At 46.2% G+C, this 23,263-nt stretch overlaps 1 protein-coding gene across 6 annotated transcripts; it reads right to left on the bottom strand.

The window, feature by feature from the left end:
* Positions 1-198: 198 nt before the first annotated feature.
* APOA5 (apolipoprotein A5) lies at positions 199-17,424 on the bottom strand. Of its 6 annotated transcripts, XM_084974108.1 has the most exons (6): positions 17,318-17,424; positions 16,432-16,577; positions 11,595-11,661; positions 2,632-2,688; positions 2,424-2,535; positions 199-1,920 (listed from the first exon to the last, which is right to left on the bottom strand). In XM_084974108.1, exons 4-6 carry the CDS (start codon positions 2,678-2,680, stop codon positions 990-992), a joined length of 1,092 nt encoding a protein of 363 aa, XP_084830234.1. In that variant the 5' UTR covers positions 2,681-2,688; positions 11,595-11,661; positions 16,432-16,577; positions 17,318-17,424; the 3' UTR covers positions 199-989.
* Positions 17,425-23,263: the final 5,839 nt, after the last annotated feature.

Here is a 23,263-nt window from a genome sequence, read left to right on the forward strand (position 1 = left end):
TTTGGGGATGGTGGTGAGGCCACTGCTCTCAGACATAGTCCAAATGAGAGTCACACCAGATAAATAAGCTTCCATCATAGGCATCTATTGCAATTGTGTCAGAAGTCTAGACTTCAGTCTGGGAGTCAGGAGAGAGGGGTCAGTGATGGGGAGGACACACAGGAGGCTCCCCAGAGAGTTTAAGAAGCCCCCACAGTCTGAAGGGCTAGGTCAGCTGTTTATTTATTTATTTTTTTTCCCATGCCCCTGTGGCATGTAGAAGTTCCTGGACTAGAGATCAAACCCAAGCCACAGCAGCAACCCAAACTACTGCAATGACAACACTGGATCCTTAACCCACTTCACCAAAAGAGAAGAACTAGGTCAGCTCTTTAGATGTAGTGTTATATAAGGAAATCCAGGCTCCAGTCCCTCCCATCACAACCCATACCATTTGTTTTCACCAGCATCGGCCAACAGGGATATTTATACACACACACACTTCACATGTTCTCTCCATCACAGTTTCTTCCTTCTTCCCTTCTCTTCCCCCAACAGAAGCTGTCATGGCAGCAGCCCTGGGGAGAAAAGAGCCGCTCCCTGTGGACCAGCTCTAGCAGTGGCCACCAGGTGGCCAGTAGTGATCAGAGCCAGGCCCAGGGATGAAGAGGCACAGGCTTCCAGCACCATGGCAACAGGCTTGCACCAGGTAATTACCTGCACAAACAATGCCTCTTTCCCTCCCCAGTCCCACCACCCAGAACGGAGCGACTCAGGAGGATTCCCAAATGAGCACCGGGAGCCGGGTTTGCAAAGGCTGGTGAGTGTAATGCATCTGGAAGGGGGAAGTGCAGGAGGCTGGATAGCGTAGAACAACGCCCATTTGGTGGCTTCAGCTGGCCTGTGCAGAACCCTCCACCCTCTGCCCAACAGGCCACTGGCAAGGACTGAGCCATGCTTGGGTTGTGGGCTCCCCAAACAAGGCTCTGGGATGTGGGCAAAGTAGACCCTTAGGGCTCCCCCAGATGGTCGAGCCCACGGTCGTGAAGGCTGTAGTTGATGTCTTCCCACAAATCGTCGAGACGGGCCTGCAGCTCGCTCAGGGCCTTGCTTCGGTCTGCTTGAAGGAACTCTGGAGCAAACGAGCTGTGGCCTGGAGGAGGCGGCGCTAGCTGCTGCTGGACCTGCTCGGTCTCTTGGTCAATGGCGCGGGTGAAGGCGGCGATCTGCAGGAAGGTGTCGTGGCGGAAAGCCTGGAGTCGCTGGCGCACCTCCTGAGACAGCGCCTGGGGGTCAGGTTGGGCCTCTTCCTCCGCACCATCCGCAAAGGTGCTGGCAAAGGTGCTGAGCTCCTCACGCAGCTGGTCCAAGTTTTTCTGAATGTGCGCGTGCAGGGCCTTGGCCTTCAGCGTGAGCTTGTGCGAGAGCATCTGCACGCAGCGGCTGAGGCGCGCGGGGCTGGCAGCGGCATGTGGTGCCACGCTGCGGTGCAGCTCCTGCACGTGGTGCCCAATGCCGGTCACCAGGCGCTCGGCATAGGGGTGGAAGAGCGCCTTGACGCGGCTGGTGTGGTGCACCACGCGGTTCTGCAGCTCCTGCAGCAGGCCCCGCGCCTCCTCCACACCCCCCAGCAGCTGGGCCTTGGTGTCCTCTCCGACCACGCGCAGCTGCTCCTGCAGGTCCTGCACACGCAGGGCCACCTGCTCCATCAGCTCTGTCGTGTAGGGCTGCAGCTGCTGCCGCAAGCCCTCCAGATTCCAGCTCACGCGCTCATGCATCTCCGTCATGTAGGGCTCCAGGCGCTTCCTCACCTCCTCCAGCTCCTTCTGCAGCTGCTGCCGCATGCCCACTGGGTCTTGTGGGAGCCCATTCAGGGGACCCAGCTTTTCCAGGAACTTGTCCATATTGTTGAGGTTTTGCTCAAGGCTGTCTTTCAGTCTCCTGGGGAAGGAGACAAACGGGCCATCGGTCTGGAGCCCTCCGCCCCCCTCTCTTTTGGCCCCAGAGACCTCTCTCACTGGTCCTCTGGGGGAACCAAGAGTGAGGGCCTTGGGGGCAGAGCCTGGGCCCACTGCCACTCCCCTCACAGGGAGTAAAAACACATGGCGATGCATATGGAGACTAGCTCTGTGCAAGAAAAGCACGGAGGCACCTATATTCTCACACAATCCTTTCATTCTGAAGGCTGCAGTTGGGGGTCCTCTCCCTCGCTCCCTGGTGCCATGCCTCAGCGAGCAAGGAGGCAACACTAGGGAGAGGTCCAGGCGGGGCTGCTGCCTGCAGAGAGTCCTAAACAGCCCAGGAGGGCCAGGATAGCGGGCAGAACTAGCCCTGCTCTGTTCTCATCCCAGGGAGGACCACGGAGGTTGAGGAGTTGGGTAGTGCATCATCCCACCAACAGGTGTCTCCTCTCTTCGCCCACATCCCTTGCCCTGGCCACTCACGTGGGCTCCTGTGCCAGCTTCTGCTGCTGGATCTGCTCCACCCTGCCTTTGTTCCCGCTGCTCTGGCTGAAGTAGTCCCAGAAGCCTTTCCCTGCCTGGGTGGTTGAAAGCCCTGTGGAAAGAGGTGGGGTGAATAGGAGCTGGGTTTCCTTCCCCAGGATCCAGCCTCCACCCACACCTCCACCTGAAGTCAGGGATGGAGACCCACCTGAGAGGAGGGCCAGCACCCAGGTCAGAACTACAGCCACGCTTGCCATGATGTGCTCTGAAAAGAAAGGCAAGTGGAGGCCTAGCAAGGGTGAGGAAGCAAAGCAGGGACATCTCTCAGGAGACTTGCCCCAGGAAGCCCTGCCCCAAATCTGTTAACCCTTCCCTGAGGTGTAGGGAGCAGAGAGATATCAGGGCAAAGAGGACTGACCTGGGTGAGCCTGGCTGGGAAGGAAAGAGTGGCTTCCTGGGGTAGGTGGGGGCTCCTTTTTCACCTCAATCACGTCATATGGAATGTGGACCTCAAACTATTCTGTAAAGGTTCCCCCTCTAACACCCTCCTCCCAGACCCCAGGAGCAGTTCCTGGGGCACTTCTGCCACTGCTCCCTTGCTCACTTACTCCTGCCCCCATTTCATGGCTGGGAAAACTGAGGTATCCTGGGGTGGGGGAGAGAAGCCACTCTGCCAAAGTGCTCCAACAGGAGGTCCTTAGTTCATAGTTCCCACCCCCAGCTCTCTGCTGAGACCCCTCGGTCCCCTTCATTAGGACTCCAACCCGAATCCTTTGCCCTGGCTGCTCACCTGCTCAGTTCTGGGCACAGAGAGCAGACATTCTGCTTTATAGTCCAAGCCTGGGCCTCTGGCAGCAATTGAGTAAATACCACGTGGAGGGTCAAAGAAGGATGACCTCAGTTGCCTCCCAGGGCTCACCTCCCTCCCTTTCCTGGCACCCAGGGGGTTAATGAGTGCCCTAGTATCTGGGTGCCCCCCCCTCCAGTAAAAAATTGCTTCCTGGAAAATTCTACAAGGAGTGGACCTGAACACATCACCCAGTCCCCCCCAAGCCCCACGACCTTCAAACATCCTGCGGACCTGCTGGCCTGTTTGTCTGCTGAGGGCCCTGCTCTTACTCAACTGCCCAGACGCACTATAACCCAGCCAGATGGGGACAGTGCCCAGCTGCCAGCCTGAACCTGAGCAGCTCTTGACAGTTCCACCACAGGCTACTCAGGCAGTCTGGGAAGAGCCATAATTCATAGCTTTAAAGACCAGCCCACCTCCCACTTTATGAAATATTCCTGGAACAAGCTGGAAGTTGATAGGATGAAGATGACATAATGAGAGGCATCTGGGCCAGGGATGCTGAGCTCAAAGAATGGGAGCAAGAGGAGGAGGCTCCCTGTGGGGAAAGGCTGAACCCACTGGGCCTTTGAGGAGGATAAGCCCAAAAGCCCAGACCTTTCTCCAATGACGTGCCCATGTTCACACACTCTGGTTTTTTGCTTCAAAATGTATCCTGGATCCATCTCCTCTCCTCCATTTCTACCAATAGTCGTATCATCGCTGCTTTTGTCTCTCACTTTTATCACATTCACAGCCCACAGTGGGTGTCTCTGCCACAGCCCTGCTATTCAGGCCATGTTCTGCTGTGCTCTTCCCCACCCAGTTCTGGCCTCATTGCCTGCCACAAAACCCCTTGGCATTCCCTAAGCATACTACTTCTTTCAGAACCCTAAGCCTTTGTACTTGCTGTTCCCTCTGTTTGAAATATCCCTTGGTGCATTTATAGTCATTGTTTTTCATGCTTACTTTGTATTAGTTAGGATTAGGCTCAGCTGCAAACGTCAAAAAAAGAGAGAATAGCTTAAGCAAAAGGGGATGTAAACATGGGCCAATCAAGGTCTTCTGTCCTGTTACACTATCATCCTCAACAAAAGTCTCATGCCCAAGTTTCAGCTGCTTCAGCTCCAGCCATGAAATCTACCTTCCATCAGGCAGGAAGAAGGACATGTTCCCTCCTTCAGAGAAACAGCCTGGGAATTGTTCTTAACCACTTTTGACATCCCATTGGTAAGAACATAGTCACATGGCTACACTTAGCTGAAAAGGAGAATGGGAAATGTAGTCTTTATTCTGGATGGCCATATTCCCATCTGAGAAAGAAGAGAAGAATGGATTTGGGAGGACAAGAGTGGGTTCTGCTGCACAGCTTCAATATTACTCTGAATGCTCTCTTCTGCCCTCACCCTTCCCTGGAGACATATGATTCCATATTAACCACAGAACATTTTATATATTCATGGAGTATCACCAAGCAGGACCCTATGAGGCCTTCCCAGAACAACCCCCCTGCCCCACCCCTGCATGTCTTCTGCCTGTCATTTGTCTGTAGAAAAACTGGTCAAAAATAAATGCGTAGAATTTATTTAATAAATCGTAGAAGTGAGAAAATACAAAAAGAATGGAAAATAGTCAAGCAAAGCAAAATAATATCAGTTTAGCCATTAAACAATGTCAAGGACCTTTATTTACTCCTCAAAGGCTATAAATAATAGTCTGAGCCATGTTCTTTGAGCTATTTTGCAGATACTGAAACCCCCACCAGTTGAAAGAAGTTACCCGTATGCTACCCACAAGCAGACTGATTAGAACCAGAAGGTTGATGATGTTGACTCCGGAGATTACCTCACCACCAGCCAATCAGAAGAATCTCCATGAACTGATCACACACCCCACAACCCCTGTCCCCCACCCTGTCTTTAAAAACTTCTCCCTGAAAACATTTGGGGAGTGCAGGCCTTTTAAGCATCAACTGCCTGAACTCCTTGCTTGGTGCCCTGCAATAAATGCTGCACGTTTCTTCACCACAACCTGGTGTCAGTAGATTGGATTTACTGTAAGCGGGCAGGCAGACCCAAATAAGGAGTATGGCACTTATTATCCTGCAGTGCAATGATTTATTGAAATATCTGCACACTCTATGAGTGCAGGGACTTTGATTCATCTCTGTGTCCCCTTAATATGTTTGACACAGTGCATAATACATAGACGACTGAGTGATTAATTAATTCATTCGATTGTTTAAGGAACCAAAGTTTGGGATATTAAATGATTTGTCCATCGTAACACAGTAAGAGGTGCAGCCAGAATTGGAACCCAGGTGTTTAGCTCTGGTAGCTCAGGACAGCCAGGTATGGAACAGAAGGGGTAAGGAGACCAGAATCACATCACGAAGGGCTTTGTGCAGGTTGTCACAATGGAAAGATCACACGGCAGTAAGACAGAAGGCAAGGAGACTGTTTAGAGGCTATTTGAGTAACCTGAAAATTCTCTGCACTAGAGCATGGCAATGAGAATTGGTAGGAGAGAATATATTTGAAAGATACTGAAGTAGTGAGTTGATGGTATCTGATAACTGATTGGATGATGGAGGTGAAGGAGAGAAAAGTTTCCTGGGCAAGTAGGTAGATGACTGCATAACTGCGTCCATCCACATATAATGGATAAACAAAATATGGTATATACATATATACAATGGAATATTACTTAGTCTTAAAAAAGAATGAATTCTGGGAGTTCCCATTGTGGCTCAGCAGGTTAAGAGTCCATATCCATGAGTCTTCTGGTTTGATCCCTGGCCTTGCTCAGTGGGCTAAGGATCCAGCGTTGCCACAGGCTATGGTATAGATCGAAGATGCAGCTCAGATTCCTCATGGCACGGCAGTGATGTAGCCCAGCAGCTGCAGCTCTGATTCGATCCCTAGCCTGGGAACATCCGTATGCTACATGTGTGGCCCTAAAAAGAAAAAAAAAAGGAATGAATTCTGATACACGCCACAATAATGGATGGATCTTGAGGACATTATGCTAGGTGAAATAAGCCAGGCACAAAAGGACAAATCTTACCACTTACATGTTACTTAGCATACCAAATTCAGAGACACAAAGTAGATTAGAGGTTGCCAGGGCCTGGGGAGGGAGGAATGGAGAGATAAATTGTTTAATAATACAATGAAGTTTCTGTTTGGGCAGATGAAAAACGTCTGGAGATGGATGGAGGGGATCGTTGCATAACAATGTGAATGTATTTAATGCCACTGAACTGTGCACTTAAAAATGATAATTTTGTGTTATGCGTATTTTACCACAATATTTTAAAAAGGCATTTCTGGTACTCTAACAGTTTCTGCTAAGGCTGTGCTATAAAATACAGCTGCATTGGATTGTCTGTAAATCAGCACCGTCACCTCTTCTTCTAAGGTCTTTTCTGCAATGCAGAGGAGATACCTGGAACCATATTTCCCAGAATCCCCTTCTCTCTGTGCACCTAGGTTAGAGTCAGCCAGTGTAAGATCGAAGAGGAGAAACCATTATTCTTCATTGGCAGTTGCAGGCAGACGTATAAGCAGACTTGGGGTTTAAAGCAGTTTCTACGTGACTTTTTTTCTGGCCATAGCCATGGCATGTGGAAATCCTGGGCCAGGGATTGAACCTGTGTCACAGCAGAGACCCAAGTCACAGCAGATCCTTAACCCACTAGGCCACCAGGGAACTCCTAGGTGACTTTCTGAAGAATCTTATGCATTGGTTTTGCAGACTAAGATAATCAGGTGAACTCCCCTTTTGTAGCTACCTACAGGTGAGCTTTTTTTGGGGGGGGGCTGCACCCACAGCATATGGAAGATCCCAGGCTAGGGGTCAAATCAGACCTACAGCTGCTGGCCTACACCACAGCAATATCAACACCATATCTGAGCTGCATCTGCAAACTACACCACAGCTCACCACAATGCCGGATCCTGAACCCACTGAGTGAGGCCAGGGATTGAACCCACATACTCATGTTTACTAGTCAGGTTCATTACCACTGAGCCACGACGAGAACTCCATAGGTGAGGTTTTGAGAATCACTCCTTCAAGTGCAAGCTGAGATGGTCACGCCTTCTGCCCTTCCAACAGTTATTTTGGAATAATAATTTTCTACATTAAAGCCTTTCACGCTTGAAAAACAGTGGCTTTTGTTTTTCTAACCAAACCTAGATTGATACACTAGGTAGATGCAAGACTCACTCATGCTTTTCTACTAGACAATATCTTATAATTTTAGTTTTTTGAAATATTTCAGTTGGTTGGAAGTATCTATATATGTGTATGAGTTAGGTGCTTTGTGTATGGAACCACTTTCAGCAATTGTAGACAGCATGACACTTCACCCTAAATACTTCAACATACAATTCCTAAGAATAAGGACACTTTGACATAAATAGAACACCACTATCACAACTATCAAAGGTAACATTTTTATTTAACATCATCTAATATATACCACATATTCAAAATTTTCCCAGTTCTCCTCAAATGCCTTTTATAGCTTTTTTCTTTTTTTTTTTTTTTTTTGTCTTTTGTCTTTTGTCTTTTTTTGTTGTTGTTGTTGTTGTTGTTGCTATTTCTTGGGCCGCTCCCGCGGCATATGGAGGTTCCCAGGCTAGGGGTTGAATCGGAGCTGTAGCCACCGGCCTACGCCAGAGCCACAGCAACGCGGGATCCGAGCCGCGTCTGCAACCTACACCACAGCTCACGGCAACGCCGGATCGTTAACCCACTGAGCAAGGGCAGGGACCGAACCCGCAACCTCATGGTTCCTAGTCGGATTCGTTAACCACTGCGCCACGACGGGAACTCCATCTTTTTTCTTTTCTTTTTAAATTCATTTCTTCAGGCTACAATGCTGTCTTTTTTTTTTTTTTTTTTTTAGGGCCAAACCGGTGGTGTATGGAATCTCCTGGACTAGGAATCAAATCAGAGCTACAGCTGCTGGCCTACACCACAGCCACAGCAACACCAGATCCGAGCTGCATCTGCAACCTACAGAACAGCTCATGGCAACACCGGATCCTTGACCCACTGAGCGAGGCCAGGGATCAAACCTGCATCCTCATGGATACTAGTCAGATTCTTAACCCACTGAGCCACAATAGGAACTCCCATTTTTTTTCTTTAATCCAGTAATTGCCACATAATCTGGATGTAGAATTAAAAGAATTTTTAAGTGTATCAAGATTAAGAGGTATTTTATTATTTAATGCTCTGTAGCAGCAGTTTTGCTATAAAATAAACAAGTTAAACAAGTATATGGATCTCAAATAAAACCTCAATATGCACCAAATGATAAGACCCCCTAGACAATCCTTTTCTTGTGATCTGTTTTGTTTTGAGTTTGTAGTATATGGAAATTCCCAGGCTAGGGGTCAAATCGGAGCTGTAGCCACTGACCTATACCATAGCCACAGCAACTCGGTATCCGAGCCACCTCTGTAACCTACACCACAGCTCACAGCAAGCTAGATCCTGAAACCGCCGAGTAGGCCAGGGATTGAATCTGCATCCCATGGTAACCTCATGGATTCCAACTGGGTTCATTACTGCTGAGCCATAATGAAACTCCTTGTGATCTCTTCTTTAAAGGAACATGAGTGACTTTTCAGTCTACATAGTATGTAAAACATGCTGCAAGAGTTCCCTGGTGGCTTAGTGGGTTAAGGACCTGGCTTTGGCACTGTAGCCCAGATCGCTGCTCTTTATTGAGTTTGCTTCCTGGCCCAGGAATTTCCACGTGCTCAGGACATGACCAAAAAAAAAAAAATTTACAATGTGCTGCAAGAGTTCCCATAATGGCTCAGCAGATTAAGAACCTGGCTAGTATCCATGAGGATGCAGGTTAGATCCTTGGCCTCACTCAGTGGGTTAAGGATTTTTCATTGCCACAAGCTACAGCTTAGGTCACAGATGCAGCTCAGATTTGGCATAGCTGCGGCTGTGGTGTAGGCCAGCAGGTGCAGCTCCAATTCGACCTTTAGCCTGGGAAGCCCATATGCTGCAGGTGTGGCCCTAAAAAAAAAAACAAAAAAAAAAAAAACAAAAAAAAAACAAAAAAACCGTACTGCAAATTGTTCTCCTTTCATGTAATCTGCCAAGAACTCAAAGTAAACTGTGATGCAGCAGCCTTCACTCAGTGTGGCAGCAGTTTCTGGATTTCATCTCAGAACATGCCCTGGACATAGAATGACTGCTCATCAAGGATCCATTCTACATTTGTTATACTTCTATCACTAGGTCTTAATGGAAGTCCATTAAAAAAAAAACAAAAAACAAGTATACATCTCAAATACACTTCAAAAAGAAAGGTATTTTTGCTTAACACAGCATTAAAATAGCCAGGCAAGTTAAGTACAGACGTGTGTAATCATTTTTTGTTTGTCCTGAAAGACAATCTATTTGCATTGTCAAAAAGAAAAATAATGACGTAGAACATCTAGAAGTGAAATATATAGTCATTAAATTTTTAAAAATTAGTTTAGCTACAGTTGGAAAGAGACTTCATAAACTAGAAGGTCAATCTGAGAAAATCATCCAGAAAGAATTATAGAAATGAGGAGAAAGAAAATACGAAACAGAAATTAAGGTACATGATGGACAGAATGGAAAGGTCTAATATACACCTACTAGGATTTCTACAAAGGGAAGAGACACTTCTAAAGAGGCAATATTCAAAAGGTAATAGCTGAGAAATTTTGAAAATTGAAGAAAGATGTGATCTGAATCCTTGGTTACAGAATGCATCCTGAGTTTTGAGTAGAATCGATTAAAACAAATATGAATCAAGATATATTAGTCTGCAGAATATCGAAGACAGAGTATCTTAAAATCAACCAAAGAGGGAGCTCCCCCTGTGGCTAAGTGGGTTATGAACCCGACTAGTATCCATGAGGATTCCGGTTCGACCCCTGGCCTTGACCAGTGGGCTAAGGATCTGGTGTTGCTGTGAGCTGTGGTGTAGATCACAGACATCACTGGGATCTGGTGTTGCCATGGCTGTGGCACAGGCCGGCAGCTGCATGTGCAATTCAACCCCTAGCCTGGGAACTTCCATATGCCGCAGGTAAGGCCCTAAAAAAGAAATTAAAAATCAACCAAAGAGAAAAGAGTATCTACAAGTAAAAATGACCAAACTGACAGCTGGCTTATCAGCAACATAGCTTCACAAGACTGAAGGTAAATTAAGGCCAACCAAGAATCATGCTCAAGTAAACTATTATTCAAGATAACAAGTTAATCTCAGAGAAGGACTGAGAAAGTTTATCACTTACAAATCCTTGTTGAAAGAACTGCAAAGGATCCTCAAAGAAAACAGAGCCAGAGAGGAGTGGGATGCAAATAACAAGGAAATTAGCAAATGTTTAAGAAAATTAAAAAAGCATTAGTGATTTTGCATGTATTTATGTAAATGTGTGTATTTGTATTTAAATATACATATATTTAACCAAGATGAGATTCATTTTTTTTATAACTAAAAATTGGTCATTTATTTGCAACTTCATATCATTCAACCTAACAAAATATTTTTATATGTAGTTTAGTCTGCCTTATTCACGTCAGTACTTCCAGTGCTCAGAACACAGCTTGTCACAAGGCGGGGGGGGGGGGGGCGGGAGGGGCGGGGGGGCTCAATAAATATTGATGAAGGGACAACTTCAGAGTAGAGGAGGTGTTGTAAACGAGGAGGAAGAAAAATATTAGACCGAATTAGCATGGAAAACGGGAGAGGAGAGATCAAAGTGAAAGCATTCTTCAGTCTTTGCATTATTCAGGAAGAAGATAAGAATATTGATTATCTTTAGACTTTGTTAAGCAGGAAGATTAAAATTTCAAGGATAATCCATTAAAGAATACAAAGAGCAGATAACTTTCAAACTAACAAATGAGAAAAGACTATCAGATTGACTTCTAGTAAAAGCTGGTGGATTGATTGTGTGCATTAGCCTCTACCCTCTTCTGAAATCCCAATAAAATGGCCTTAAAGTGCAGTTGTGTTTTTTTTTTAAAGTGCATAAACCCACAAAGAGAATAGGAGACAAAAGACATTTGGGAAGTTGGAAAACCTCCAGATGGTCAGATGATAATAACTAAACACACCTGAAAGGATGAATTTTGCAGCAGCAGTGGAGAAAGCAGAAGAAAAAAAAAGCCCCCAAAACCCCATTTGTATTACTGAACTCCTGAAAGTGCAGGCATTAGCAGCAACAGATTCTTCTGAAAGCATGGGCCTGAAACTGTGGCAAAAGGCTGAGAGTCTGTTTGAGAAGCAGATGTCCTGCCCAGCTCCACTCAGCTGGGTCACTTACCTTTTCCTAAAACAGCAGGTAGCTGAAGGTTTATTCTCCTGAGAGAGTGAAAGAGCAGGTTTCTGGCCTGGGGAAAACAAGACAATGTTGGGGCCAGGATTCTTGTCCTCAAATACAGAGGATTTAAGTCAAACTTTATATACTAAGTTACGAGACTCCTCTCTCCCGATGCCATCCTTCCCTTTGGCCAATAGTTGACCCTTTAGACTTTGCCCTCCAGAAAGGAGATGGAAACCCTCTCCCTGAGAAACTGGAGCAGAGAAGGCATTAATGCAGGGCCAAGCAAGGAGGATGGGAGGTTCATGCTCAAAACCCACAAACTCCCCTTCTTTTTTAATTTTTTTTTTTTTTAATGTCTTTTGCCTCTTCAGGGCCGCACCCGAGGCATATGGAGGTTCCCAGGGTAGGGGTCTAATCAAAGCTACAGCTGCCAGCCTACACCTCAGCCACAGCAATGCCAGATCTGAGCCGCGTCTGCGACCTACACCACAGCTCACGGCAACGCTGGATCCTTAACCCACTGAGCGAGGCCAGGGATCAAACCCGAAACCTCATGGTTCCTAGTTGGATTCATTTCCACTGCACCAAGGCAGGAACTCCTCCCCAATGGTTTTTTGGGGGAAGATTTTCTAGGCAAAATTTAGGGTGAAGGCTGTGGGGTGTGACTCTCTTCTGATGGCTGGTGGTGAGGTAAGAGGGTGGTGCTCCAGGAATCTTGTGCTCAGCTTGAAGTGACCTTCCTCCACCTGGCTGGGGGACTTCCTTCCACAGAAGAACTTAAAGATATTCCTTGTCCTCGAGCTATCCCTTAAGGACAACCAGGACCCTGTTTTATCACTGCACTATTGGTTTTTGCCTGCTCTTCCTTTGTTTGGCATTATCTCCTCTCCCTAATTAGTAACAGTTTGCATCTGCTCTTTGGAACTCAGGGAAGGTCTAGGAGACTGAAGCTTTTGCCTACAAACAAGGACCCGAGGTGGGGGCGGGGGTGGCGTTTCCATCATGGCTCAGTGAAAACAAATCTAACTAGTATCCATGAGGACACAGGTTTAATCCCCAGCCTTGCTCAGTGGGTTAAGAGCTCTCAGTTGCTGAGAGCTGGGGTGTAGGTCGCAGACGTGGCTCAGATTTGGCACGGCTGTGGCATAGGCCAGAAGCGGTAGCTCTGATTCAACCCCTAGCCTGGGAACTTCCACATGCTGTGGGTGCAGTCCTAAAAAGACAAAATAACTAATGATGATATGATAGAAATCAAGCCATAACAATAATAAAAAGAAACAGATTAAATGAGCCCATAGAGCACTGACCCTGGAGCTAGACTTGCCTGGCTTAGAAAGCTGGCATGGATTCATTCTAGGACCTTGGGCAAGTTATTTAACTTCTCTGTGTACCAATTCCTTATTAGTAAAATGGGAATAATTATGGTATGGACTTCATAGGTTCTGTGGGAAATAAATGCTTTAATATATCAAAAAAATAAAGTAAAAGCACTCTGAGCAATGCTTGGCACATTGTAAGTGCCATATAAGAGTTTACTATTCTTCTTATTATTGTTTTCACATCAGATTTTATAAAAAAAAAATTCCATTCATTCACTAAAGAGGCATACCTATAATACAATGTAAGAGAAAAGTTAAAAGGTTGAGAGGGTGCTGGACTTTAATAAGACACATTAGGTCCCTTGGGGCACAGTGGGTTAAGGATCTGGCATTGTCACTGTGGCAGCTTGGGTCACTGCTATGGGGCAGGTTTGAGCCCAGGCCCAGAAACTCCCACATTTCAGGAGCACAGCCAAAAAAAAAAAAAAAAAAAAAAAAAAAGGAACATACTAGACAAAAATTAATCAAAAGAAAGCAGATATAACCATATAATATCAGAATATATAAGTGTTGGGGCAAAAAGTATTAACAGAAAGGAAAAATTTATCAGGAAAAAAAATAAAACCTAACAACATAGCCTCAAAAGATATAAACCAAAAAGCTGCTGAGTCTCAAAGAGAAGTTGACAAATTTAATAGGTGATTTTAGTGCCATTCTCTCAGAATTGATACAATCACAGAAAAAAGATGTGAACAATAGTCAACAAAGAACACTGTACACCCCAGGAAATGGAAATCCAGGGAGTTCCCACGGTGGCTCAGTGGTAACAAACCTGACCCATCAGAATGCAGGTTCAATCCCTGGCCTTGCTCAGGGGGTTAAGGATCTGCATTGCCATGAGCTGTGGCTTAGGCCAGCAGCTACAGCTCCGATTCGACCCCAAGCCTGGGAACTTCCATATGCTGCAGGTGTGGCCCTAAAAATCAAAAAGAAAAAGAAAAAAAGGAAGGGAGGAAGGAAAATGGAATATTACATTAGCTGGTAAAAATAAGTATGTTTGATAAATATGTATTAACATGGATATGTCCCCAAAATAACACAGAGTGGAAAAAAGCAATGTGCAGGAGGATACAAACTATTTTATATTGTTTAGTTAAATTTTTATAGCATGTGAAATAATACTACATATCATTTTTGCTACATAAATATATATAAAAGAATAAACCATGGGTGAGAATGAGACTCACCAATTTCAGGCTAGTGATACCTTCGGGGGAGAGAAAGGAAATGCAGAGAGGAGCAACAGGGATTTTCACTGAATCCGTCACATTCTATTTTATTTGGGGGGGAGGCACTCCCCCAGCATGCAGAAGTTCCCAGGCCAGGGATCAAACCTGTGCCACAGCAATAACCTGAACCGCAGCAATGACAACGTCGTATCCTTAACGTGCTGTGCCATGAGGGAACTTCACAGTCTATTTCTTTAAAAAAAAAAAAAAAAAAAAGATTCTAAGAAGTTCCCTGATGGCCTAGTAGTAAAGGATTCAGGGTTGTCACTGCTATGGCTCAGGTTTGATCTCAGGCCCAGGAAATTCCACATGCCCTCAGCACAGCCACAAAAAGAAAAAAAAAAAAAAAAAAAAGATTCTAAGACAGAAACATTAATATTTGTTGAATCTTGGAAAGGGGTGCACAGATGTTAGTAACCCTATCACATGTACTTTTCTGTATGCTTGAAATATTTCATTGTAAAATTTTAAAAATAAAAAGCAAGAGGTCACTTACAGGAGAAATTATCACAACATTTTAAATAAACTATACTTCAATAAAACTGAAAAAAAGCAAGAGGTCATCAATATCAAATCGATAGGTAGATAATAGAGATAAAGCCTGAAGAGCATCCATCGGTTTTGTCCATAAGAGACTCCTAGTGAGTCCAATAGAAGCAGATGCAGTGGTCCATGGATGTAGAAGACACATAGTAGGGAACTGAGGAGAAATGAAGAAAGGAAAGGACTTGAATGGACATTTGGAAAGAGAGAATTGAGTAGAAACTCATAGAAGGCTTAAAGACTCTAGCCAAGAGCCCACTAAAATCTGGAGGCCTGAATTTAAACTGACATAAATCATTGCATAATCTTTTCTTACAGGGCTCCGCAAGGTGATGTTGAAAAAGCAGAAGCCAAGTTCCCATTGTGGTTCAGCAGGTTAAGAACCAGACTAGCATCCCTGAGGATGTGGGTTTGATCCCTGGCCTCCCTCAGTGGGTTAAGGATCCGGCATTGCCGAAAGGTCACAGATGTGGCTCAGATTCCGCACTGCTGTGTCGGTGGCGTGGGCCAGCAGCTGCAGCTCTGATTCACCCCCTAGCCTGGGAACTTCCATGTGCCGCACGTACAGCCCTAAAGAGAAAAGAAGAAAAGAAAAAGCAGAAGCCAGCTTTTTGCCAGGAAAATGAAAGAGAAAGCCAAGGGGACCAAGGGACTAGGGAATCACGAAAGAGTTGTTGAAATAATGCCCTGGATGTTGGGGATGGAGGCAGGAGCCATGGATGTGAGAGAACGAGAGAGCAGAAGGATGGGCATTGTGGCTGAAATGAGATGGAAAAAAAGGATGATGAGATTGAGGAGGTCAAGGAGTCCAGAGGGGGGGTGTCTGGATGGGTTTTTCCACATGGATTTTGATGCCGCTGCCCAGAGGTAAGCTCCCAGGAGAGACAGAGCCAGCTAAGAGCCAGCGGTGCCGAAGTCTGCAGGGAATGTGGAAGGCAGCAATGAGGACCAGGAGGGGAGCATGGCCAGGTGGAATCGGCCTCCAGGATTTAGTGGTCTGGAAACAGCAACCCGGCCTGAGAATTATCAGCCCTGGCGAAGCAGGGCTGCAGGAGAAACCAGGGAGAGGCATCCTGAGCGAAGGCCAGGTTCCCACAAAGGCCGGGAAATGGAGAAAGTTCTAGGCAAGGCTGAAGACGCAGAGGCGTTTATTACATAGGGCAGCGGGATGATTAGGAGAGAAGGGAACTTTAGGGTACTGGGTAGAAAGAATAAACAAAGAAGGATGCGGGAAAGAGAGTGGGAGAGTTACCTTGTCAGAGAGCCTGACTTTGGAGGCTGTGCCCACAGGGATGGGAAGCACAGCGGGTTTAGAAGACAGTTAACTTTTCATCAAACATGACCAGGAGTTCCTGTTGTGGCTCAGCAGGTCACGAACCCCACATGGTGTCCATGAGGACATGGATTCGATCCCTGGCCTCACTCAGTGGACTAAGGATCCAGCATTGCCGTGAGCTGTGGTGTAGGTCACAGATGGGGGCTCGGATCTGGTGTTGCTGTGGCTGTGATACAGGCCAGCAGCTGCAGCTCCAATTTGACCCCTAGCCTGGGAACTTCCCTATGCCGCAGGTGCAGCCCCCCCCCCAAAAAAAATAGGAAGAAAAAAAAAAGTCCAAAGCCTTGACAAAGGCAGCCTTTGACAGTGAGACCAACACGGTTGGGATCTGGAAGAGTGGGACCACTTACCGTGTGCCAGATACTCCACAGAGTCCTGGGGATGAACTTGGTACCGCATAACACCCACCAAGTTTACACTGGGAGCCCAAGGACGTTCCAAGCGCTGTATAGCAGAGGACAAGTTCTCCAGGTGACAAAGGGAAGAAGCAGGATGCCTGGCAGGGAAAACAGTGTGGAAGCCTGAAGCTACGCAATCCATGGCGTGTTGGAGAAATAGTGAAGGGCTCAGTATGGCTTAAGGCATTAACAAGCTCCTGGGAGGGTAGCCTGGGCACACCTGTCCTTCTCTCTGCCCCTCAGAGTCTGACCCAGGAGGATTTGGAAAGACTTGCTAATAACAAACAACCCCTTTATTGAGCCTCCCGTGTGCCTGATATTTACCTTTATTAGCTGTAGTGCTCGAGTCAATACTTCAAGGTAGGTGTTATCCTCATTTTACTTACGAAGAAACTGAGGCTCTGAGAGATTTGGGAACTTGCTCAGGGTCTTTCCCTGGGCTAATCCCAAGTCCGCCTGACTCTGAACCTCATGCTCAATGCTCCAGCTTATGCTAAGGATAAGAGAGAACCTTGCTTGTGGGACCAGAACCACACAGACTTTACAGGTGCAGGGGGCAGAGACCCATTGTCCTCAGTAGAAAGCCAGGTGCCAGGGATTTATGATTCAGGAGAAAGAACGCTGTTGAAATACAACGAAGCCAGGGTCTGTGTGTGAGCTGATCTGAGCACAGGAACAGTAGCTCAGGGCCAGCCAAGAAAAGGACAGCCGAGCTCAGGGACAGCAGCCAAGTCATCATACAGAGTGGAGTCCACCCTTCCCTCCTTGTCCCATCCCACACATAAACATGCCCCTTTCAGTGCCCCTCCTCTCTTGTCCCCTACAGAAGTCCTTATACCTTTAGCCTTGTCACTACGGCCTCCAAAGACCATGATCCATCACATCTGAGAAATGACCCCCAGCTAGGTGTTTGTGTCAGAAACACCCACTGGTGGTGCAATAGCTAGATGGGACCGGTGACGTGGACTCTGATACCACAACATGTACTGAGGACACTCTGAGTCAACACAGTGATGGGCTAACAAAGATAAGGATTCGTTGTTTGGGTGAGTTGTTTGGGCTTTGTTTGTGTGAACCCTCCTTTATCACCAAAGATCTGAGGCTACTGGCAGTGAAAATTTAAATGATGATGAGGACAATGAGCGAGAGACAAGAGACAGAGAAATAGAGAGGGAGAGAGAAGATCCTTAAGACCAGTAAAAATAAAAATTATAGGAGACAATCACGACCTGATAAAGCACAAGATCTGGAGTTCCAGTTGTGGCTCAGCAGAAATGAATCCAACTTGTATACCTGAGGACACAGGTTCGATCCCTGGTCTCACTCAGTGGGTTAAGGATCCGGTGTTGCTGTGAGCTGTGGTGTAGGTGGCAAACGCAGCTCAGATCCTATGTTGCTGTGACTCTGGTGTAGGCCGGCAGCTGCAGCTCAGATTCAACCTCTAGCCTGGGAACTCCCTTGTGCTGTAGGTGTGGCCCTAAAAAGACAAAAAAAATTTTATTTGTTAATTTTTAAAAGAGTACAGTACAGAAAAAGCATACTAAGAAAAATTGTATATAATCACCTGTGTTCCCACCATCAGCACTAATGTTTCTCCAATTCTTTAAGCATATATTTAGGGGGGTTATTTTACATATTAATTTTTATGCAATCAACTGTTTAGAAACCTGGCTTATTGAAAGAGTATATCATATTTATATTCCATGTCAATTAATATTCATTCAAAATATGATTTTTAATGGAGATTAATGTGGTCATGCCATGATTTTACCAAAATCTCCTCTTATACATTTTTTTTAAAATTATGGGAGTTCCCTGATGGCTCAGTGGGTTAAGGATCCAGCACTGTCACTGCCTTGGGTCTGGTTGCTGCTGGGGCACAGGTTCAATCACTGGCCTGAGAATTTCTGTGTGCCAGAAAAAATGGTTATTCCCTTAACATAAAATTTTAAATGGAAGGCATTTTTCTGGACATTTAAATCCCTAGTTAGAAAACCTTTACAATAATACTGGGAACTCCCAGTGTTAGAACCAGTGGCTTCAGCTTAGACTCTAAAGTAAAGATGCAACACCAAACTTTCAGACATCTTCTGTTTCTGCTACTCTCTTGGACTTCTAGGTACACATGGCAAATTGGGTGCATGTATCTAGTCTTAATTTTGTCTGAAATGTCCCTCAAAATATAGTGAAGAGTTGGTTTTTGTTGTTGTTGTTGTTGTTGTTGTTGTTGTTTTGTTTTTTGGGTTTTTTTAAGAAAAGCTGTAGACCTATAGGGAAAAAAGAATGGAAGAAAAGACTATAGCAAAATTTTTGAAAGCTAGGAAGCAGATAGACCAGTTGCAAATAATTTAGTAGGCTTGAGCAAGCTGATCTGAAGTTGGCAAAAGTTGGAGAAAGAGGAACTCCAACCTGATTTTTTGCACTGAATTCTCTAAAGGTTAAGAAATTGTTGTAAATCTGCTGCTAGACAATGTTACACCTGTGTCTGAATTAAAACTAGCCTCCCTTTTCTGAAGATGCTCTGCTGCCATCTATCAGAAACTTGTCATAATAAATTGTATGATTCCATGATGTCTTTGTGTAAGAAAGGTGCCCTCAGCATTGTGCAGTACACGACTTGCATAGCTGTACATACCAGCCCTGAACTAGAAGCATCAGTTACCACTGAAAATGGTGAGAAAGAAGGCTATTGTAAAATATGAAAGACTGGAAGAAACTATTGAAAAAGCAGGAAATGCTTTTTTTTTTCTTTTTGTCTTTTTAGGACCGCACCCACAGCACAAGGAATTTCCCAGGCTAGGGGTTGAATCAGAGCCACAGCTGCCAGCCTACATCACAGCCACAGCAACTTGGCATCCAAGCCGCGTCTGCAACCTATACCACAGCTCAGGGCAACGTGGGATCCTTAACCCACTAAGCAAGGCAGGGATCGAACCTGCATCCTCATGGTTACTAGTCAGATTCATTTCCGCTGAGCCATGACAGGAACTCCTTCAAGTTTATTATTTATTAATTTATTTATTTATTTTGGTCTCAGAATAACACTTTAAAATACCATTAATATCATCAGAGAGTTAAAAGAATATATTAGGAGTTCCCGTCGTGGCGCAGTGGTTAACGAATGCGACTAGGAACCATGAGGCTGCGGGTTCGGTCCCTGCCCTTGCTCAGTGGGTTAACGATCCGGCGTTGCCGTGAGCTGTGGTGTAGGTTGCAGACGCGGCGGCTCGGATCCCGCGTTGCTGTGGCTCTAGTGTAGGCCGGTGGCTACAGCTCCGATTCGACCCCTAGCCTGGGAACCTCCATATGCCGCGGGAGCGGCCCAAAGAAATAGCAAAAAGACAAAAAAAAAAAAAAAGGATATATTATACTGATGAAAAAGAACAGGATACTATAAGAGAACATTCATAGAATTTTTTTAAAGCTCTTGCAAATTAGAAATGATGGCAGAAACAGAAAACTGAATAAAGAGTGAAGCAATCTCCCAGAAAGGAAAGTATGCAGAGACAGAAGAAATGAGAGAAAAGATAAGAAAGACCTGTCCTGAAAGGTTCTATTATGGGAAGAGATAAAGAAAAAGTGGTATGATCACCTTAGAAAACAACTTAGCATTACCTGGTAAAGATGATCATACATATACTGTATGTACAATTGAGGAAGAAAAAAATTCATTAAATTCATTCATTTATTTAACAAATATTTATTGAGCACCTCCGGAGTTCTAGTCATCGTGCTGGGCACTGACTACACAAGAATAAGAAACAAGATAGACAGGACCTCTCCTCTCTCAGAAACCAAACAAGATACTTCATCCCAAAGCAGCTATGAAATACAGCACGTCTCAGGCTCAATTTTGTCCACAAGGTTTAAGGCTTCATGCAATGAGTCTCTGGATAAATTTCCCACAGGCAGAACATGGGTATGAAAAAGTTAAAATTGTCCTGTAGTTCAAAAAAGAAGTAAATGAAGTTCCCGTTGTGGCTCAGGGGCAACGAACTTGACTAGTATCCGTGAGGACTCAGGTCCCATCCCTGGCCTTGCTCAGTGGGTTAAGGATCTGGTGTTGCGGTGAGATGTGGTGTAGGTCACAGACCAGCTTGGATCCCTTGTTGCTGTGGCTGTGGGGTAGGCTGGCAGCTGCAGCTCCGATTCGACCCCTAGTCTGGAACTTCCATATGCTGCGGGTTTGGCCCTAAAAAGACACAAAAAAAAAAAAAAAAAAAAAAAAAAAAAAAGAAGTAGAAATAAGATCAAAGCCGTATGGAGAAAGAACCAATTTAATATTTATAGTTTTGAACTGAGTCATCCAAAGATAGAATCAATTGTTTGGAGAGGTTGTAAGTTGGCCATCGGTGGAGGTGTTCAATACAAAGCAGGATTCATTCACTCAATGGTTCAGTGACGGCCATGTGCCAGGCACCAGGCTGGGCACTGTGCATCGGTTAGCTCTTGCTACATAGCAAATCACCCCAAAACTCAGTGTCTTCTGATCTCTCACAATCTCTGCTGGTCAGTGGCTTGGCTGTGTGGTTCTGCTTCAGGACCTGTCATGAAACTGCAGGCTCAAATGAGGCTAGAGGATCTGTCTCCAGGGTGGTTCAGGCTGGCACGTTGGTGGCGGCTGTTGAGGAGGGCTGCAGCTCCTCCCTCTGTGGACCCCTCCACAGGGTGCCTGCATGTCATCACAAGGGGGTGACTGTCTCCCCTCAGAGCCAATGGTCCAAGAGAAGGCAGGGTGGACGCCACAATGGCCTAGTCTGGGGAGACTTACGCCGTGACTTCCTCAATAGCCTGTTGCTCACGGAGGCTAGTCCTCTTCAGCGGGAGAGGGACAAGGGGCTACGCGAGACTGTGGGTCCTGGAGGCGAGGATGGAGCTCGGTCGCTGGCTACCACACTGGAGATACGGTGATGAGCAAACAAATAAGGCGCCTGACCTCAGGCTGCTCGGGGAGAGCTATGATAATGTGTTAGAAATGACATCAAAGGAAACAAACTGAGAGACAAGCAAACCCCTCTGATCCTAATGTCCTGTGACTTTCGTGCTTCTAGGTCGTCGTTCTTTAGGAAATTTTTTTTTTTTTTTTTGTCTTTTTGCCTTTTCTGGGGCCGCTCCTGCGGCACATGGAGGTTCCCAGGCGAGGGGTCGAATCGGAGCTGTAGCAATGCAGGACCCGAGCCGTGTCTGCGACCTACACCACAGCTCACAGCAACACCAGATCCTTAACCCACTGAGCAAAAGCCAGGGATCGAACCCACACCCTCACGGTTCCTAGTCAGGTTCGTTAACCACTGCGCCACGATAGGAACTCCTCTTTAGGAACCTTATCACGAATCCACCATCTCAGAACCAGCCTCTCGCATCTTCATTCCTCTGGGCAGGGCAGTTCTGGGGTCCCCGTTGTTAGCTGCTTGCCATCACACAGCGAGATAGCCAGTCCCACCCTGGGTGCTCTTAGACCCAGAAGATCCCCAGATAACCTCAAGCTTGTTTCTCTCCGCAGGGTGCACCACCGCCTGGGCTCTCCTCCCTGAGCACAGGGTGTCCTGTGATAACGCCGGGAGAACACAGCGTGCCCATGCAGGAGCAGCTTTTGACCCAGCCAGGGCAATCCCTCAACAGCGCAGTGCCCAGCAGGCCCAAGAGGAGAGCACCCCTCCACCCCCCCTTTGTCCTGTTGCACTTTCCTCTCCCAAATCAAATCCATGCGACACATGAGAGAATTCAGGGGCAATGACCTCTCAGATGACTTCTGACCTTCAGCTTTTGGCACAGGGGTGTGGCTAACATGCCAGCCTGGCCCACACTGGTGCTGGCCAGCACTCCTTTGGAGACACTAATCCATGGGCAGAGGAGTCTGCTATCTTCCGGTCACCTGAGGAGCAAGAGGGAGCCGGGGGAGCCTCAGGCCTGAAACTGTGCTGGGGTCTTGGGGTACCTTTGGGAGATATTGCTGTGGGCTGTACCAGAGCCCAGAAAACACCCTCTTCGGCCCTGGCAGGGGACTCTAAGTGCACTGTTCTCCTGTGTATAAGCGCTTCAGTCGTGCCAAGTGGTAAAAACTGGATCCGGGAGCAACTCTGGTGAATATTTCTTTCTTTGTTTCTAGTTTTTAGCAATATTATTAGGATGGCTATTTTCAAATACGAAAACAACAATAGGAGTTCCTATTGTGGCTCAGCAGTAACAAACCCGACTAGTGTCCATGAGGATGAGGGTTCAATCCCTGGCCTTGCTCAGTGGGTTAAGGATTCAGTATTGCTGTGAGCTGTGGTGCAGTTCACAGACGCAGCTCGGATCCTGCGTTGCTATGGCTGTGGTGAAGGCCAGCAGCTGTAGCTCAGATTTGACCTGTAGCCTGGGAACTTCTATAGGCTGTACCTGCAGCCCTAAAAAGCAAACAACAACAACAATAAAAAAGAACAAGTGTTGCAGAAGATGGGGAAAAACAAATCCTTGTGCACTGTTGGGGGGGTGGTGGTAAAAATCAATATGGTGCCTCAAAAAATTAAACAGAATTACCATGCGATCCAGCAACCTCACTTCTGGGTACAAACAGAGAAAAATTGAAAGTAGGGACTTGAAGAGGTATTTCTACACCCATGTGCATAGCGGCATTATTCACAATAGCCAAAAGGTGGAAATGACCCAAGTGTGCCTGGGGAGATGAATGAATAAAGAGAATGTGGTCTGTCTACACAGTGGAATATTATTCAGCCTTATAAAAAGAAGGAGACTCCGAGTTTCCATTGTGGCCCAGCAGCATGGAACCCGACTAGGATCC

This window comes from Sus scrofa, chromosome 9 (genome assembly GCF_054392235.1).
Source record: "Sus scrofa isolate SSC_HxYL_T2T_F1_AM1 chromosome 9, Sscrofa_HxYL_maternal_Yorkshire_Landrace_v2.0, whole genome shotgun sequence".
NCBI classification, from domain to species: domain Eukaryota; kingdom Metazoa; phylum Chordata; class Mammalia; order Artiodactyla; family Suidae; genus Sus; species Sus scrofa.

Bases quoted from the DNA above. Each gene is read 5' to 3' on its own strand.
- APOA5 (XM_084974107.1), bottom strand. From the start codon at position 16,480: ATGCGGTACCAAGTTCATCCCCAGGACTCTGTGGAGTATCTGGCACAC. The intron at 2,689-16,431 runs GTAAGTGGTCCC...CTTTCTTTTCAG, and splicing joins TGTGGAGTATCTGGCACACG to AGCACATCATGGCAAGCGTG. The intron at 1,921-2,423 runs GTGAGTGGCCAG...CTCCTTCCCCAG, and splicing joins AAGCTGGCACAGGAGCCCAC to GAGACTGAAAGACAGCCTTG.